This window comes from Ahaetulla prasina, chromosome 1 (assembly GCF_028640845.1).
Source record: "Ahaetulla prasina isolate Xishuangbanna chromosome 1, ASM2864084v1, whole genome shotgun sequence".
In the NCBI taxonomy this organism is placed as follows: Eukaryota; Metazoa; Chordata; class Lepidosauria; order Squamata; family Colubridae; genus Ahaetulla; species Ahaetulla prasina.
In genome coordinates, this window is record NC_080539.1 from 372,734,935 (window position 1) to 372,754,116 (window position 19,182).

General features: G+C 47.1%; 2 protein-coding genes across 5 annotated transcripts in view; one reads left to right on the plus strand and one right to left on the minus strand.

Moving 5' to 3' along the window:
• The window catches only part of SH3GL1 (SH3 domain containing GRB2 like 1, endophilin A2), a 93,425-nt gene extending 86,116 nt beyond the window's left edge, over positions 1-7,309 (minus strand). Inside the window, exon 1 of one of the 2 annotated variants that reach the window (XM_058163620.1) lies at positions 6,272-7,309. In XM_058163620.1, coding sequence (XP_058019603.1) covers positions 6,272-6,316 — 45 coding nt within the window. In that variant the 5' untranslated portion in view covers positions 6,317-7,309. The remainder of the gene's footprint in view (positions 1-6,271) is intronic. The other variant, XM_058163619.1, reaches the window with a different exon arrangement.
• A 6,802-nt stretch (positions 7,310-14,111) lies between these two features.
• The window catches only part of CHAF1A (chromatin assembly factor 1 subunit A), a 58,053-nt gene continuing 52,982 nt past the window's right edge, over positions 14,112-19,182 (plus strand). For all 3 annotated transcript variants that reach the window (XM_058163610.1, XM_058163608.1, XM_058163609.1), the window contains exons 1-2: positions 14,112-14,335; positions 16,432-16,486. In XM_058163610.1, the coding sequence (XP_058019593.1) occupies positions 16,438-16,486 (49 nt within the window). In that variant the 5' untranslated portion in view covers positions 14,112-14,335; positions 16,432-16,437. The remainder of the gene's footprint in view (positions 14,336-16,431; positions 16,487-19,182) is intronic.

Consider the following 19,182-nt stretch of genomic DNA (forward strand, 5'->3'; position numbering starts at 1 on the left):
CCTGGGTTCAAATCCACTGTGGCTACAGAGAATCTCAACCTACCATGGCTGGTCTGCAGCCAAGAGATACAATCCAACGTTTTATGTTGCCTTCCCCAAGTTTTGGCATCATCTGTGCCAACGATTCGTTTTTTAAAAGAGTGTTGTTATGCCACAGTCAATAGTTTTCAACCTTGGCAAGTTTATGTTCATGTCCCAGAATTGCCCAGCCGGCATCTGTGAACTTCAACTCCCAGAATCCCCCAGCTGGCATTGGTGGACTTCAACTCCCAGAATCCCCCAGCTGGCATCGGTGGACTTCAAGTCGCACATTCATGGATTTCAACTCTCAGAATTGGCCAGCCGGCATTTGTGGACTTCAATTCCCAGAATTCTCCACTCACCACCTGTGGACTTCAGTTCCCAGAATTCTCCACTCAACACTTGTGGACTTCAATTCCCAGAATTCTCCACTCAACACTTGTGGACTTCAATTCCCAGAATTCTCCACTCACCACCTGTGGACTTCAATTCCCAGAATTCTCCACTCAACACTTGTGGACTTCAATTCCCAGAATTCTCCACTCACCACCTGTGGACTTCAGTTCCCAGAATTCTCTACTCAACACTTGTGGACTTCAATTCCCAGTATTTTCCACTCACCACCTGTGGACTTCAATTCCCAGAATTCTCCACTCAACACTTGTGGACTTCAATTCCCAGAATTCTCCACTCAACACCTGTGGACTTCAATTCCCAGAATTCTCCACTCAACACTTGTGGACTTCAATTCCCAGAATTCTCCACTCAACACTTGTGGATTTCAATTCCCAGAATTCTCCACTCAACACTTGTGGACTTCAATTCCCAGAATTCTCCACTCAACACTTGTGGACTTCAATTCCCAGAATTCTCCACTCAACACTTGTGGACTTCAATTCCCAGAATTCTCCACTCAACACTTGTGGACTTCAATTCCCAGAATTCTCCACTCAACACCTGTGGACTTCAATTCCCAGAATTCTCCACTCAACACTTGTGGACTTCAATTCCCAGAATTCTCCACTCAACACCTGTGGATTTCAATTCCCAGAATTCTCCACTCAACACCTGTGGACTTCAATTTCCAGAATTCTCCACTCAACACTTGTGGACTTCAAGTCCCAGAATTCTCCACTCACCACCTGTGGATCTCAGTTCCCAGAATTCTCCACTCACCACCTGTGGATCTCAGTTCCCAGAATTCTCCACTCAACACTTGTGGACTTCAATTCCCATATTCTCCACTCACCACCTATGGACTTCAATTCCCAGTATTCTCCACTCACCACCTGTGGACTTCAGTTCCCAGAATTCTCTACTCAACACCTGTGGATTTCAGTTCCCAGAATTCTCTACTCAACACTTGTGGACTTCAGTTCCCAGAATTCTCCACTCACCACCTGTGGACTTCAGTTCCCAGAATTCTCTACTCAACACCTGTGGATTTCAGTTCCCAGAATTCTCCACTCAACACTTGTGGACTTCAATTCCCAGAATTCTCCACTCAACACTTGTGGACTTCAATTCCCAGAATTCTCCACTCACCACCTGTGGACTTCAATTCCCAGAATTCTCCACTCACCACCTGTGGATTTCAGTTCCCAGAATTCTCTACTCAACACCTGTGGACTTCAGTTCCCAGAATTCTCCACTCAACACTTGTGGACTTCAATTCCCAGAATTCTCCACTCAACACTTGTGGACTTCAATTCCCAGAATTCTCCACTCACCACCTGTGGACTTCAGTTCCCAGAATTCTCCACTCAACACTTGTGGACTTCAATTCCCAGAATTCTCCACTCACCACCTGTAGATTTCAGTTCCCAGAATTCTCCACTCACCACCTGTGGACTTCAATTCCCAGAATTCTCCACTCAACACTTGTGGACTTCAATTCCCAGAATTCTCCACTCAACACCTGTGGACTTCAGTTCCCAGAATTCTCCACTCACCACCTGTGGACTTCAGTTCCCAGAATTCTCCACTCACCACCTGTGGACTTCAATTCCCAGTAGTCTCCACTCAACACTTGTGGACTTCAATTCCCAGAATTCTCCACTCAGCATCTGTGGACTTCAACTCCCAGCTGGCTAGAGGATTCTGGGAATTGAAGTCCGCCCATCTTAAAAGTTGCCAAAAGTTGAGCAACACAGTGAGGAAATTTAGATAGTTGCAGAAATGAATTTGCAAAGGTGGCTAAAACAGTTTACTTGCCCCAAAAAAAAAAAAAACAACCACCACGGTTTCTGAGCAGAATAAGGCAGAAAGAAATAGTTTAAAAGTGTGAGTGTCTGGAACAAGGACTAACACACCCCACATCTGTAAGTCCCACATCACCTCTTCTTGCCTAATTTTTCCTCTGGAAAGCAGAAGTTCATGGCTGTGGCAATTGCCAGGCGGAATGGTCACATCTGCAGGTGGCACAGAGGCCTCTCGACGTGTCTATGCACAGAACACCAACAACAGGAGGGGGGGGGAGAATATTTCTGGATATCGGTGGAAATGATTTTTTTCCCCTTTCAAAATAGCCCTCTCCTGTACTGTCCATCCTGAAAACCCAGGCCCAAACCTCCATTGGATCTGCTGCTCTCTCTTCTTCTCTCTCTTCCTCCTTTCTCTCCCTCTCCTCCTCTCCCGCCTCCTCTCCCTCTTTCTTTCCTTCTCTCCTTCTCTCTCTCCTCTTTCTCTCTCTCCTTCTGTCTTTCTCTTCCTCTCTCCGGCTCCTTCTCTCCCTGTCTTTCTTTCCCTCTCCTTCTCTCTCTTCTTCTTTCTCTCCCCCTTCTTCTCACCTTTCCCTCTATCATTCCCCCTCTCTCTCTCACCATCTTCTCCTCTCATGCCTTCTCTCCCTCTTTCTTTCCCTCTCTCCTTCTCTCTGCACCCTTTCTCTCTCTACTTCTTTCTCTTCCTCTCTCCGGCTCTTCCTCTCCTGTCTTTGTCCCCCACCCTCGCTCTCTCCTTCTCCTTCTCCTTCTCTCCCTGTCTTTCTCCCCCTCTCTCACCATCCCCTCTCCTCTCTCTTTCTCTCCCTGTCTTTCTCTCCCACATCACCATCTCCTATCACCCCCTACTCTCCTGTCTTTCTCACCATCCCCCTCTCTCTTCCTCTCCCTTCTCCTTCTCTCCCTCTCTCCCTGTCTTTCTCCCCACTCTCTCTCGCCATCCCCCTCTCCTCTCCTCTCCCTTCTCCCTTCTCTCTTTCTCTCTCACACACACACTCTCTCTCTCTCCCCCAATTTTCAATGTAGAAATAATCATAGCCATCTTCCTGGCAGGGCTGACAAAAGGATTACCGAGGTGTCTCGCCCGGAGAAACTTCAAAGGCCTTTGCGGCACACGGCCCTTAAAAACAAGTTTGTATTTCACGAGGGGTGGGGGCTTTGTTTTAGACAAAATGGTAGGCTTCGCATCCTTGGGAAGACCAAAAGCAACAAATGGGTGTTTTTCTAGCCTGCTCAGGAAATGCCAGGATGCAGGTGTCACAGGGAGGGGAAGGCACCTGTTTGCAGCCCACCTGCAATCGAGAGCACGTAGTGGGTGCGCTCACAAAATGGTCGCCACGCGACATTTACCTACTCGCTGTCTGGCCAGGGCCACTATCAGAATATTCATTGGCTAGAAAATGAATTACACGCATCTCTTTATGGGTAGTTGTGTTTTTTTTCCCTACCAATCCAGAAGAAACTTTGGATAGCCCGAAGTTATCGCTACGAATACAATAAAGATTGATGCCTTGGACATCACACCGACTTCCTATTTGTGTTTTCATCTCCACAATCCATCCCCAAAATAATGAAGGGCTACATTTATGATCCAGATGAGAATTAGGGTGTGCTCTAGTGCAGGGGTCTCCAACCTTGGCTACTTTAAGCCTAGAGGACTACAACTCCCAGAATTCCCCAGCCAGCGAAGCTGGCTGGGGAATTCTGGGAGTTGAAGTCCTCCAGGCTTAAAGTTGCCAAGGTTGGAGACCCCTGCTCTAGTGCTTAAGGCACCAGGCTAGAAAGTGGGAGACCGTGAGTTCAAGTTTCGCCTTAGCCCAGTGATTCCCAAACTGTGAGCCGCGGCTCCCCAGGGAGCCACGCTATCGTCATGGGGGCGCCGCGGAATATCTGCGCCCGCTGGGTCCGGCGCTGATGCGCCATTTCTGGGGCGTCTGGTGCGCATGCGCAGTTGCAGGTCGGATTTCCGGGGAGCCGCGGGCGCGTCTGGTGCGCATGCGCAGTTGCAGGTCGGATTTCCGGGGGAGCCGCGGGCGAAAAAGATTGGGAACCTCTGCCTTAGACATAAAAGGTAGCTGGGTGATTTTGGGCCAAACACCAGGAGACAGTGAGTTCCAGTCCTGTTTTAAGCATGAAATATGGCTGGGTGACTTTGGGCCAATCACCAGGAGACGGTGAGTTCTAGTCCCACCTTAGACATCCAAGCCAGTTTGGTGACTTTCGGCCAATCACCAGGAGACTGGGAGTCATAGTCCCGCTTTAGGCATAAAAACTGGCTGGGTGACTTTGGGTCAATAACCAGGAGACTGGGAGTTCTAGTCCTACCTAATGCATGAAAACAGGTTGGGTGACTTTGGGCCAATCATTAGAAGATGGTGAGTTCTAGTCCTGCTTTAGGCGTGAAAGCCGACTGGGGGAGTGAGAGTTCTAGTCCCGCCTTATGCATGAAAGCCAGCTGGGTGTCTTTGGGCCAATCACCAGGAGACTGGGAGTTCTAGTGCTACCTTATGCACAAAAACCAGTTGGATGACTTTGGGCCAATCATTAGGAGACTGGGAGTTCTAATCCCTCCTTAAAGTCATGAAAGCCGGACGAATGATTTTGGGCCAATCACCAGGAGACTGGGAGTTCTAGTGCTACCTTATGCACGAAAACCAGTTGGATGACTTTGGGCCAATCATTAGGAGGCTGGGAGTTCTAATCCCGCCTTAAAGACATGAAAGCCGGATGAATGATTTTGGGCCAATCACCAGGAGACTGGGAGTTCTAACGCAACTAGGAAATGAAAACCAGCTGGGTGACTTTGGGCCAATCCCTCTCTCTCACCCCTCCCCACAGGGTTGTAGTTGTGGTGAAAATAACAGGAAGAAAGTGTGTTGAGACTCTTTAGTCCAAACTAAATTAGGGACAGTTGCTGAGTTGTCAAAATAATAATAATTATTATTATAAAGTTATGGGATTATAAACAAATAAATTCATCGCAATAGAACTTTGGCCTATTCCTAATACTGCCCCAATTCTTAGAAAACCTGTCTCAAAAGAGCCGTTTAAGAGTTCACCATTTAGCCTTGGCACACATTTTCACAAAAGTAATTGGTGTTTTTTTTTCCTTTTGCTTGTTCCAGTGCGTAGAAATGTTCCTAAATAATAATATAATATAATATAACAGAGTTGGAAGGGACCTTGGAGGCCTTCTAATCCAACCCCCTGCCCAGGCAGGAAACCCTACACCATCTCAGTCAGATGGTTATCCAACGTTTTCTTAAAAATTTCCAGTGTTGGAGCAATAATAATTTAGCTGCTTCGCAAAAGAAACCCCCGTCCATCCGTCCGTCTGTCTGTCTGTTTCTCTCTACCAAAACAAATCCTTGGCAATCTTTACACAGCACCATGGAAAAAATGTGAAATTTCAACCTGCCAGGTGAAACTCTGTGTGTCACAAATCGCCCAGCATTCTCTGGGATGAAACAGGTTTACAGGTGTATTTACAAACCTGTTTGAAAGCTGCATGGAGGAAGCTCAGGAAAAAATTTTTTTTGGGGGGGTGGGGGTGGAGGAAGGAATTCAAGACACATTTCACACCCAAGTATAACTTTCACATCATCCTTCCTGCCCACCCACCCACCCCATGGCAAAAAAAACCCACCGCACACAGGAAAAAAAACAAACAAACCCCACAGCTGCCCAAATTGTTCCTTCCTCTCCCCGCACCCCGAACTATTATCTTCTTTTTTGCAAAAACAAACAGCAACAGAGCTTTGGATCCCGGCGGCCCATCCCGAGACCGGATTTTTTCTCTCCCTCCCCCCCCCCCAATATCCCTGCAAACCACAGTTTGGAAGAAAAGTAAAGTTACTGTCCAGGAGGAGGAAGGAAGGAAGGAAGGAAGGAAGGAAGGAAGGAAGGAAGGAAGGAAGGAAGGAAGGAGTCGAGTTTTGGGATTTTTTTAAGGCAGAAAGAGCCACCACATCTGTCAAAATCCAAGCCACAACAACTGGCGATGTTGGAAAAATGTAGTTTTTTCTCACCTGGCTGGCTTTGTAGAATTGCTTCTTCAACCCTGCCACAGACATGACGGACGATGATGAGGATGGACGGTTGCCCGTCTCAAGGAAGCCGCCACTCAGGACCCCCCCTCTTTGGGGTGGGGTGGGGGGGGTTAAAGCGATGGTGGGCTGGGGAGCAGAAGCAGCTTTACGAGATCAGAAAGGGGGGGAGGAAAGGTATAAAACGCGGGTGGGGGGGCAGGAGGGTCCCAGCTCTGGCATGAAGGGGTCAGCAACCAGGCAAGGGGGGGGGGTCAAGGAGATCCTCGCCACCGGGGAAGAGACGCTCCAAACTCGGGGACACTCTATAGGGTGGGCTCCCCCCCCTCCAAAAAAAAAGAGTAGTTGGGGGTCTGGATTAGACTAAAGCAGCCCCTTCCCCAATGAGCCAGGGACCCAGTTCTCCCTGCTCCAGGCCAATAAGGGCAAAGCAGCCCCCTCCCCGAGAAAAACCCCAATTTAAAAGCCAAAAACAAGCACCCAATTCACAGAGAAAAACCTGGGAATGGGGCTCCGCCAAAGAGTCCGGCTGTTATAAGAGGCTGGGAAAAGCAGCCCCTGCCTCCACCTCCCCCCTTTATAAAAAAAAAGCCCAGATCTGCGGCTGGTTGGCGTCTTGAGGCTGCTCAAGAGGCTAGTCCTCAACGAGGCTAAAGGAGAAGCAGCGGGTGAGCCGGCTTAAAAGGCTTAAAATGATGTTTTAAAGGGCCAAGGAAGGAGGGAAGGCAGTCGTCCCTCTTCCTTCTTCTTTTCTCCGGTTAGGGCAGCCGAAGAGAGGGAAGGAGAAAGAGAAGCAGGAGGAGAGCAGGAGGAAAGGAGGGAGGAGGAGGAGGAAAGGAAGGAGGGCGGAGGGACACAGAAAGTAGTCCCAGGAGCAGACCGACCAACGGACAGGGGGTAAAAGGGAAGGAGGGAGACGAACGACGCCCCACGGCTCCCGCGGAGCTCCGAGCTCAGCCCCGCTCGCTCTCCGCGCCCCTCGGGACGTTACACGGCCCGATTGCTCATTTCCGACGCTCACTGCGCCTGCGCGAACGCGCTCTTATTTCCCTCGGCGGAGGGATTCCATTTAAAAAAACGGGGTGGGGGGTTTGAGGAGGAAAAAAAAAAAAAGAGGACCCGGTTCCACGCTTCCCACCATAGATAAACGAAGGCTAGAGCGCTCGCGTATAATTATTTCCGTCCCTTCGCGCCGGGAGGAGGAGGAAGCGTCGAGGAAGGCGCCACAGCGCCCCCTAAGCCCTCCTAACCCGCGATGCAGGCGTGATAACTTTTTTTTGTTTGTTTGTTTACATTTATACCCCGCCCTTCTCCGAAGACTCAGGGCGGCTTACAATGTATAAGGCAATAGTCTCATTCTATTTGTATATTTTTTTTACAAAGTCAACTTATTGCCCCCCCAACAATCTGGGTCCTCATTTTACCTACCTTATAGAGGGTGGAAGGCTGAGTCAACCTTGGGCCTGGTGGGGCTCGAACCTGCAGTAATTGCAGGCTTTGTGTTCTAATAACAGGCTTCTCTATTGCCTGAGCTATCCCGGCCCCTTCTACTTGCAGTCCGCCCAGCCACGTGTTTCACTACAGCTTCCATGGGGAAGGCTTAAGACCACCCATTCCTGAGCGTGGATGATAGGAGCTGTAGTTCAAATCTTTGGAGCAGTGCCCAGCTGGGAGCTATCGCATATACAGGCAGTCCTCGACTTACAACCATTCGCTTAGTGACTGTTCAAAGTTACGACGACACTGACAAAAGTGACTTATGACCAGTGGTGAAATCCAGTTTTTTTTACTACCTGTTCGCTGGGCGTGGCTTGGTGGGCGTGGCAGGGGAAGGATACTACAAAATCTCCATTTCCACCCCACTCCAGGGGAAGGATATTGCAAAATCCCCATTCCCACCCCACTCTGGGGCCAGCCAGAGGTGGTATTTGCCAGTTCTCTGAACTGCTCAAAATTTCCGCTACCGGTTCTTCAGAACCTGCTGGATTTCACCCCTGCTTATGACCGTTTTTCAAACTTATGACCCTTGTAGCATCTACCTGGTGATGTGATCAGAAGTTGGACTTGGTATATTTAAAAAGTTGGACAGTGGTTGTCAGGAAATTGTTATTTGCCTAACTAGTTGGCCAGGCAATATATAAACTATGTATGTTTGCAGTAAGAAAGGCCTGATATTGCTTTAAGGCTGTGCTGCATCATGCAAGCATCCTGATTGGTTGAGCTCTGTAGCCAATGTATAAAAGGACTACTAAATTATGGCTTGTGGGGAATCTACAGGGACGCTACAGCATTGTAACCTAATGACATGCTGCAACTGTATATGTGAGCTTTATTGCTTGATCGTGGCTGGTTACTGATTCCTCAAGATACTGACTGTTGTGAATTGAACTGTGTTTTTCCGAACTGAAAAAAGACCTTGTTTGTTGTGCAAGTAAGAAGACTTGATATTTGTAACATCCCTGACTGACTGGCTTTATATGTGTATGACCTGGAATTGTTTTTGGACGATGTCTTTGCCTTTCCCCTAAAAGTAAAGGAATATCAAATCCCAGTTTGTCTGCAAGTGACTGTTATTGTATACAACCAGTCTCAGTCGTTTTCATGCGTAGGGTACTCTACTCAACAGTCCACAACCTTGGTTGTGAACCCAGATTACCCTTAACGGTGGTATGTGATCCTTTTTTACGAGCTTCTGACAAAAGTCAGTGGGGAAGCCAAATTTACTTTACAGATCTCGATATCATCAAGAGAGTAAAAGAATTGAAATGGAAATAGGCTGGTCACATAGCAAGAACAACAGATGGCAGGTGGACAGGTGCACCTGAAGGCCAAACAAGGAATGATGGATGGAAACTGACCAAGGAGAGATTCAACCTAGAAATAAGGAGAAATTTTCTGACAGTGACAACAATCAACCCATGGAACAGAAGTTGCCTTCGGAAGTTGGGGGAGCTTCATCCCTTGAAGCTTTCAAGAAGAGACTGGACTGCCATCTGTCAGAAATGATGGCGAACCTGTCGTGTCCCACTCCCACTCCAACGAACGAGTCAAGGAAGTCCGTAACAAACTTGGCAACGAAGCCTCTGCAGCTTGCCAAGTTCCTTCGAGGTTTATCAGGGCAGGCAGGAGTCCAAGTTATGACTTCAGCGATAGAGTCTGATATCAGCCAACTAGATAAGACTTTGCTTGACTCGAGGTTGGAATGCCAAAAGCAGGTCCTTTATATAGGCTGTGGGGTATGGCTCCATGACTCAGCATTTATCCAGGCCTGCCCCACCCCTCCTTCTGCTGGCATCGCCTCTCAGATCTCCAGAAGCGAGGATCCTCCCACACTGAATTGTTTTCAGTTGGATCTGCTGTCAGCGTCTGGGAAAGGGAGGGGTCAGAGGGAGTAGGCCCGAGTAATTCCACCACCTGGCTGGCTTCCTGCTCTGAAGGCTGAGCCAAAGGAACACACACTGTATGAGTGAGGATTATTGGGCTTCTCCTTTCACTCCGGGAATCCTCTCCGGGCATGGGGCCAGGGCTGGGGGTTGGAGGCATGACAGACCATTCATCTTTATTATCAGACTCGGAGTCTGATAACAGGCCCCGTTGGAGACGGGAGGGGCCCGTCTGAGGAGAGGAGGGAGGACGAGTCACAACATACATTGCATTTTGCGGGTTCAGGTGCACACGTGCTTTGAGCACTCTGTCCAGGAAAGTTTAGCCATCACTGGTGTAGGATCTCCTGCTTGGGCAGGGGGTTGGACTAAATGACCTACAAGGTCCCTTCCAGCTCTTATTATTCTGTTATTCTATTAAGGCAGTCATAAGAATGGATCCCGCTTGATAATTTATTTATGTTGGGGGCTGCACGAAGGGAGGCTCAGCCAACCTCATTGTACACGTGTTGTGCATTGATAATAAAGGTTGAGCTGAATTTAAAAAAGCGTCCACGAAAAAGACCAAAAATAAGATGGAGGGATGACATCAGCAAGTATGGCGGGCCCAATTGGCAAAAGAAAGGCTTAGGACTGTATGGGTTGGAAACATGCGGAAGTGGCCTTCATCCTGCAGTGGATAGAATGATAATGATGATGGTGATGATGAAAGGTTACCTTATGGATAAACCACCTACATCAGGGGTCTCCAACCTTGGTCCCTTTAAGACTTGTGGACTTCAACTCCCAGAGTCCCTCAGCCAGCAAAGCTGGCTGAGGAACTCTGGGAGTTGAAGTCCACAAGGTTGGAGACCCCTGACCTACATGGCTTCTACAGTGTGGCAGTCGACTTAAGAAGCTGATTTTGATTGACAGGAAAGGGCAGCAACTTTCATTGATGATTTATGTTTTAGATTTTTATTTGACTTTCACCAAATGCATCAGAGCACAAAAGTGCCTACCGTTCCTGTCCTATTGTTTCCTTTCATTATATCAAACTAATATAGTTATTGCATACTTTTGCTTATATATATATATATGCTCATATGATGTGTTGTTGTTTTATGTTGATGCTTGTGTATACTGTCGTGACAAAATAAAAAAAATAAATAAAGGCCATAACAAACAGCCCTCAGCTCATGACATCACCTGCCTCCTCCATGGGTGCTCAGCCACATTCATTCAAAAATTGCAAAAATACATTAAAATAGGAGGATGCCCCGAGACTAAGCTCCACTTACTTATTTATTTTATTTATTTATTTTATTTATTTATTTTGTCACAACAATATATGTAGGAATCATACAAAAGATTATATAGTATATAAACATATATGAGTAAATATAAGGAGGTATAAGCATATATATAGAAAGAAGAAAAACAATAGGACAGGAACGATAGGCACGTTTGTGCGCTTATGCATGCCCCTTATGGTCCTCTTAGGAATGGGGTGAGGTCAATAGTAGAAAGTATTTCCCCCTCTAGAGTCCACTCACCCTAACTCTCTTCATAGGAGCCTTTAAAACCTGGTTTATCCACACCCTGGTTTAAAATGGTTAGACTACTTGCTTGTTTTTTAAAATATAGTCTGAATATTCATGGGTATTTAAACTGTCATAGCAGCCTTCTAATCTCCTAACACACAGTTCACCAAACGTGGCAATTTTAAGACTTGTGGACTTCAACTCCCAGAATTCGACGTCTCCAGAAATATTTTACAAGAAGAGTTCTCCATTCCTCTGAAAACAACAAAATACCTTATCCCACCAGACTTGAGATCCTAGGCTTAGAAAACTTAGAACTCCGTCGCCTTTGACAAGACCTAAGTTTAACTCATAGAATCATCTATTGTAATGTCCTTCCTGTCAAAGACTACTTCAGCTTTAATTGCAATAATACTAGAGCAACCAATAGATTTAAACTTAATGTCAACCGCTTTAATCTAGATTGCAGAAAATATGACTTCTGTAACAGAATCATCAGTGCTTGGAACACATTACCTGACTCTGTGGTCTCTTCCCATAATCCCAAAAGCTTTAACCAAAAACTTTCTACTATTGACCTCACCCCATTCCTAAGAGGACCATAAGGGGCGTGCATAAGCGCACAAACGTGCCTACCGTTCCTGTCCTATTGTTTTTCTTTCCTTCTTCCTATATACATATATGCTTATACCTCCTTATATTTACTCATATATGTGTTATATATTATATAATCTTTTTGTATGATACCTACATATATTGTTATGACAAAATAAATAAATAAATAAATAGAATTCCTCAGCCACGTGGCTGGCTGAGAAATACTGGGAGTTGAAGTCCACAAGTCTTAAAGTTCCAAGGTTGGAGCCCCCTGCCACAAAAATAAAACTTCATCGGTCCCTGAATAGAGGCATAAAGGATTCACATCAATTATTCGGGAAATGAAAGGCAGAAATTCCACTTTCCGCCTTTATTTTAGAAACCTCGTGTTCCAGCCAATCAGGAGCGCTTGTCTCTGCTCCGGCCAATAGAAAAGCAGGGGACGTTTGACCAATCAGCAGCACCACTGTTTTGCCTTTTCAAGTTTCAGGCGGCTAACTGAGCCATAGAGGTAAAATTAAAAAGGAAGTTTTTGACACTGGCATTAAAGCGGCAGATTCATAAAATGGGGGGGAACCCCCACTTAGCAACTGTCTTGCTTAGCAACGTAACTGGCTCAGTTGTGGTTGTAAGTCGAGGACTACTTGTATTGGGATCAGGAAGGGAGAGAAAATATCTACAATGCCTACGTTTTCTCTTATAGAATAGAACAGAATAGAATACAATACAATAGAATACAATAGAATAGAATTTTTTTATTGGCCAAGTGTGATTGGACACACAAGGAATTTGTCTTGGTGTATACACTCTCAGTGTACATAAAAGAAAAGATACGTTCATCAAGGTACAACATTTACAACACAATTGATGGTCAATATATCAATATAAATCATAAGGATTGCCAGCAACAAGTTATAGTCATACAGTCATAAATGGAAAGAGATTGGTGATGGGAACTATGAGAAGATTAATAGTAGTGCAGATTCAGTAAATAGTCTGACAGTGTTGATGGAATTATTTGTTTAGCAGAGTGATGGCCTTCGGGAAAAAACTGTTCTTGTGTCTAGTTGTTCTGGTGTGCAGTGCTCTATAGCGTCGTTTTGAGGGTAGGAGTTGAAACAGTTTATGTCCAGGATGTGAGGGATCTGTAAATATTTTCACGGCCCTCTTCTTGATTCGTGCAGTATACAGGTCCTCAGTGGAAGGCAGGTTGGTAGCAATTGTTTTTTCTGCAGTTCTAATTATCCTCTGAAGTCTGTGTCTTTCTTGTTGGGTTGCAGAACCGAACCAGACAGGTTGAGAACTATCAAAAGAGAGAAACGATCAAAAGAGTCTCAAAAGATGTGGAGACTCCGGAAAGAGTGCAGAGAAGAGCAAGGAAGATGATTAGGGGACTGGAGGCTAAAACATAGGAAGAACGGTTGCAGGAACTGGGTATGTCTATATTGATGAAAAGAAGGACTAGGGGAGACATGATAGCAGTGTTCCAATATCTCAAGGGCTGCCAGAAAGAAGTGGGAGTCAAGCTATTCTCCAAAGCACCTGAAGGCAGGACAAGAAGCAATGGGTGGAAACTAATCAAGGAGAGAAGCAACTTAGAACTAAAGAGAAATTTCCTGACAGAACAATTAATCAATGGAACGATTTGCCTCTTGAAGTTGTGGGGGCTCCAATAGTGGAGTGTTTTAAAAAGAATTGGACAATCATTAGTGTACATTCAAAGTGCCAATAAACTTATTCGAAGTCTAACTCTTGTCTGAAATGATAGAGGGTCTCCTGCTTGAGTAGGGGTGTTGGACTAGACCTCCAAGGTCCCCTCCCACTCTGTTATTCCGTTAAACGAAACGTGCTTCCAGCTTTCAGGATCTTGCTGCCCTTCCTAAGTCTTGGACTTATTTTTTTTTTCCCAGACTTAGAATAACTTTATTGTCACTTTTGAATACAAGACTCGTCGGGCATACATTAAAAACGAAATGTCGTTGCATACAGCTCTCAAAAGCGTCACCGCCTCCAGTACACGCTGCATAAAGTTCAACCTCTCCGTCTGGAAATTTGGGAAGACTCAGGCCACCAACGGGCGCCCGGTTGCAGACAAGAAAGGATGCTGTCTTTGTCACACCCCCACCCCCAAATCTCCAGAACCGGAAGTGTGGCTTCGCGTCGCATTTTCACCGCATCTCTACAACCTCTCGGCCGAGGCGGAGCCAGGCGCGCCTCCCGTCGGGGGGCGGGGGGCTTTTTTTTTTCTCGCGAGATCTTGAGCTGCCGCTTCCCGCTCCTCCCGCCCTCGCGCACAGCCGGCAGGGTCACGTGGGCGCGGCGTCCCGCCCTATCAGGGCGCCGGAGCGCGAAGGTCGACAGAACTCCCGCCAAATACGAGCGAGGAGCGAGCGAGCGAGCGGACGGGCCGGCGGTTGGTTGGGCGCAGGGCGAGCTGGACGGGGCCGGCCGAGGCGGCGAGAACTTCGCTGTCTCCCCTCCCCCCAGGGATGTGAGGGGAAGCGTCGGTTTCACACCGCCCGGCCGCTCATCTCCTCGGGCAGGTGAGGGACTAGAGCGAGCCGCGGGGAGCCGGAGGTGCGGGGAGCGGGGAGGGGGAAGGGACCCTGAAGGGAAACTGAGGCAGGAGGGAAGGAAGTCGCTGAGAGCGGAGCGGAGGGGAAACTGAGGCAGGAGGGTCTCTAAAAGAAAACTGAGGCAGGAGGGGAGGGGTCTCAGAGAAAACGGTCAGGGAGGGGGGTCTCTGAGGGGAAACTGAGGCAGGAGGGGAGGGGTCTCTAAAAGAAAACTGAGGCAGGAGGGGAGGGGTCTCTGAGAGAAAACGGTCAGGGAGGGGGGTCTCTGAGGGGAAACTGAGGCAGGAGGGGAGGGGTCTCTGAGGGGAAACTGAGGCAGGAGGGGAGGGGTCTCTGAGGGGAAACTGAGGCAGGAGGGTCTCTGAGGGGAAACTGAGGCTGGAGGGTCTCTAAAAGAAAACTGAGGCAGGAGGGGAGGGGTCTCTGAGGGGAAACTGAGGCAGGAGGGGGGGGGTCTCTGAGGGGAAACTGAGGCAGGAGGAGGGGTCTCTGAGGGAAACTGAGGCAGGAGGAGGGTCTCTGAGGGAAACTGAGGCAGGAGGAGGGGTCTCTGAGGGAAACTGAGGCAGGAGGAGGGGTCTCTGAGGGAAACTGAGGCAGGAGGAGGGGTCACTGAGGGAAACTGAGGCAGGAGGAGGGGTCTCTGAGGGAAACTGAGGCAGAAGGAGGGGTCACTGAGGGAAACTGAGGCAGGAGGAGGGGTCACTGAGGGAAACTGAGGCAGGAGGAGGGGTCTCTGAGGGAAACTGAGGCAGGAGGGGAGGGGTCTCTGAGGGGAATGAGGCAGGAGGATCTCTAAAAGAAAACTGAGGCAGGAGGGGAGGGGTCTCTGAGGGGAAACTGAGGGAGGAGGGAAGGGGTCACTGAGGGGAAACAGGCAGGTGAGAGGTTCTCTGAGGGGAAACGCACAGGAGGGGAGGGGTCTGAGAGGAAACTGAGGCAGAAGGAGGGGTCACTGAGGGAAACTGAGGCAGGAGGGAGGTCTCTGAGGGAAACTGAGGCAGAAGGAGGGGTCACTGAGGGAAACTGAGGCAGGAGGAGGGGTCACTGAGGGAAACTGAGGCAGGAGGAGGGGTCTCTGAGGGAAACTGAGGCAGGAGGAGGGTCTCTGAGGGGAAACTGAGGCAGGAGGATCTCTAAAAGAAAACTGAGGCAGGAGGGGAGGGGTCTCTGAGGGGAAACTGAGGGAGGAGGGAAGGGGTCACTGAGGGGAAACAGGCAGGTGAGAGGTTCTCTGAGGGGAAACGCACAGGAGGGGAGGGGTCTGAGAGGAAACTGAGGCAGAAGGGAGGGGGCTCTGAGGGGAAACAGGTAGGCAGGAGGGTCTCTGAGTGGAAACTGAGGCAGGAGGGAAGGAAAGGAGGGGCCGCTGAGTGGGTACTGAAGGAAAACTGAGGCAGATAGGGGAAGGGTCTCAGGGGGAACTGAGACGGGGGAAGGAGTGGAGGGGTCTCTTAGGGGAAACTGAGGCGGGCAGGGGCCACGAAAATGCAAAAGGGTCTCACATCATAGGCTTCATCAGCTTTGGGAGGGGGGCTTCCCCTGGAGCCTTGAGTCTGAGGTTTGAGGCATGGTGTGAACCCTGATCCGGGCTTGAATCCCAGGATGGGCTAAATGTAGCGTGTGGAACTGTCTCTTGCATTCTAGGGGAGAAGTCGGGGTGTTGATGAGGGAACTGAGCAAAGGAAATGGCAATTGGCCCAGGGAAGGAGAAGATAGCCAAATCCGATGCTGGGGTGGGGTGGGGTGGGGTGGGAGGGACCCTTATGGAAATGCTGTCCCTCCCCCCCCCCAAGGGAGCCCATTCAATCATGACTTGCAAATTGCAGTGATTCGCTTAAACTAAATCCAAGCAAGGTACAGTACCTGATAGGTTAGATGAATCTGAAACAGAAACTAAATATTGTATGTGTGCGTAGTTGAATAACGAGGATTTGATATGGGTGGATAGAACTTGAGTGATCACAAGAAGGATTGGGTGAAGGCCAATATTAATAATTGGAAGTGAGCAATATTATATTCTGAATATACGCGGAAATTTAATGATTATTTGCCTTTGCTAGGCAACTATGGAGTGTCGAAATAAAACAGGAGTTCCAGCCCGGAAGCTAATCCAAGGTAACTTGTTTTCTCTTCATATATATAATCTGGCTGTTCAACTTCTTATGCTTTTCACAGTTCTTGGATTTATAATCCAACTTGCATTCAGTTCTATGTTTCATAACTTTATTCTTTCACGGAGTTGCAGAAATTGGAGTGCAAGGACCTTGAGGGAGAATGGTTGTTTTTCTATTCTATTAACTTTTCAATGGGGTGGAAGTCCATCTTGGTTTTGTTGCACGGCAGAGTCCTGAACAGCACTGATATGGCAGTGACTTCAGAGTAATCCTCTCTGTTAAAACCATTAGTGCATCTGCGGAGTCAGGAGCCACATCTCCTTCAAAACTATAGGTAAATCTCGACTTAACCACAATTGACGCCAAAATTACTCTTGCTTTGTGAGACAATGCTTAAGTGAATTTCCCCCCCCCCCCATTTTATGATCTTTCTTGTCACAATTGTTAAGTCAATCGTTGCCGTTATTAAGTGAATCTGGCTTCCCCTTTGACTTGGCTTGTCAGAAGGTTGCAAAAGATGATCACATGTCCCTGGGACATTGCAACCGTCATAAATATGAGCCAGTTTCCCAGTGTCCATATTTTGATCATGTGACTATAAAGATGCTGCAAGGTTCTAAGTGTGAAAATTGGTCATAAGTCATTTTTTTTCCACTGCTGCCATAACTTCAAATGGTCACTGAACGAATGGTTGTAACTTGACCACCTGTACAGTGGTGGGTTGCTACCAGTTCACCCCGGATTGGGCGAACTGGTAGCGGCGGCTGGGTCTGCCCACCCGCCCGGACACTTCTGTGCATGCGCACATATGAACAAACCAGTAGGAAAACTAAATTGAAACCCACTACTGCACCTGTACTTCCTTGAGCTGTGGGATGAGTGATGATAGCTCACTGTACCTAAGAATCTATGGACTCATATTAACAGGTCAAACATTACACTACATTGTCATATTTTTTATGTGGAATAACCAGAGTAGGTTGGATTAATTCCTGTCACTAAGCAGTAAATCATGGTTTAATGATGCCTGTAGGCTGCTTCATATAACAGTCAAAAGGAGGTAACTACATTGCTTAATGTTATGTCTGAATTCAGCTATATTATTTGCCTCTGGTACCAGAGGAAATATGATGGATACAAAACCACCAAGATCATAGCTGGTATCCATACCTTTATGTTTTTGAATTTGTCAAAATTGCCTGTTGGAGCTAAATTAACAGCATTCTCTGTGTCTTAATAGTAATTTATTTTATTCTCAATAAAGTTTGGATATATTTGCATGGCTATTAATAGATTTCTGGGTGACTTACAAAAGCCAAAATACAACATACTTTAAACATTCAACAGTATTTCCTTCTAGTTGAAGGCAGAATCAAACAATTATTTCAGAATGAGAAACTATAGTAGAGTCTAGGCTTAGTTAAAATTTAAATTGCGTTCTAAAAGGCTCTGCTGATTTGAAAGATACACGTGCTCTCAAAAAAAAAAAGGGGGGGCTTCCTTTGTCCCCAATTTTCTATGTTTCAAACCAAAAGCCCTTCTCATCCAGCCTCTTCCCACCACACTGTTCAGGCAGATGCTGGGATGCTCTCCCACTCGTGTTCCCTGGCAACTCCTACCAAGAAGCTCAATGACTCTGATATAGATGATAACGTGTATCCGCCATCCTTAGCAGCCTTCAACCTCTTTGTTTTCCATGAATTTGTCTAATCCCCCTTCAGAGCTATCCAAGTTGCCATTGCTCCGTTTTTAAAGAATACCTGTTCTCTCAGTTTAGTTACTTTGGCTGACTCCAGCTTCTGGTATTTTACCAGAGAGGAAAAAATGCCCACATTTGAACCATGCACTCCTTAGCCTTAAACTATAAATTTTTGTTCCTCCTAACCGAATTTAGTTATCTGTGGTCCAGGGTCCACTGATGGGCCATGAGAATACATCCATAAATATTGTTTGCAAGGCTGACAAAAGAATCTGGGGACTATAATCTTAACAGCTTTACTGCAAGCTTCTGTATTGTTAGTGAAGAGATCTGTCTCCTTGATGGATTACTAGCAGATAGACAATCAGAAACTTTTGTCAGGCCTCACAAACCAAGACTGAGTAATTCGCCTACAGACAGAATCTTGCCAGATTCACACAACTATCTGCCCAACTACAGATACATCTGTGAACCATTAGGGAGGGTCCGTTTTTTGCCCTCTTCCTGTCTACTTTCCAAGGTTCGCTCTCTCTCCTTGCCCTCTGGGAAGCAGCCCCTCCTCCCAGGACTCCAGACTACACTCTAACACACACACACACACACACACACTGCCATAATATACATGAAATTATAATTGTTTTAATTGGGAAGCCGGTTTTTTGCTAGAATTCTTGTAATCCCATCTTTTCTCAATGAATCTTGCCAATGAAAACCCTGTGAGAATTCTGCATGGAAAAGAATCACCCTCGGTTTCCCCAAGAGCCTGACAATTTAAGTAGCCCCAGATATGGGTGTCGAGCAACCAAAATATTATTTGTGTAAGTGGGAACACAAACATCACAAGGGATTTGGCAACAGTGTTAATTTGTGGTCTTGAAAAATAAAACGTTTGTTTAATTTGGAGTTCGGATGTCAGTTTAAAAAGGTTTATGTGTAATATCTGCAGGCTTTTTCCGTTGCTGATTTTTAGCTTGTGTGATAATCCTCTAAAGCTTTTG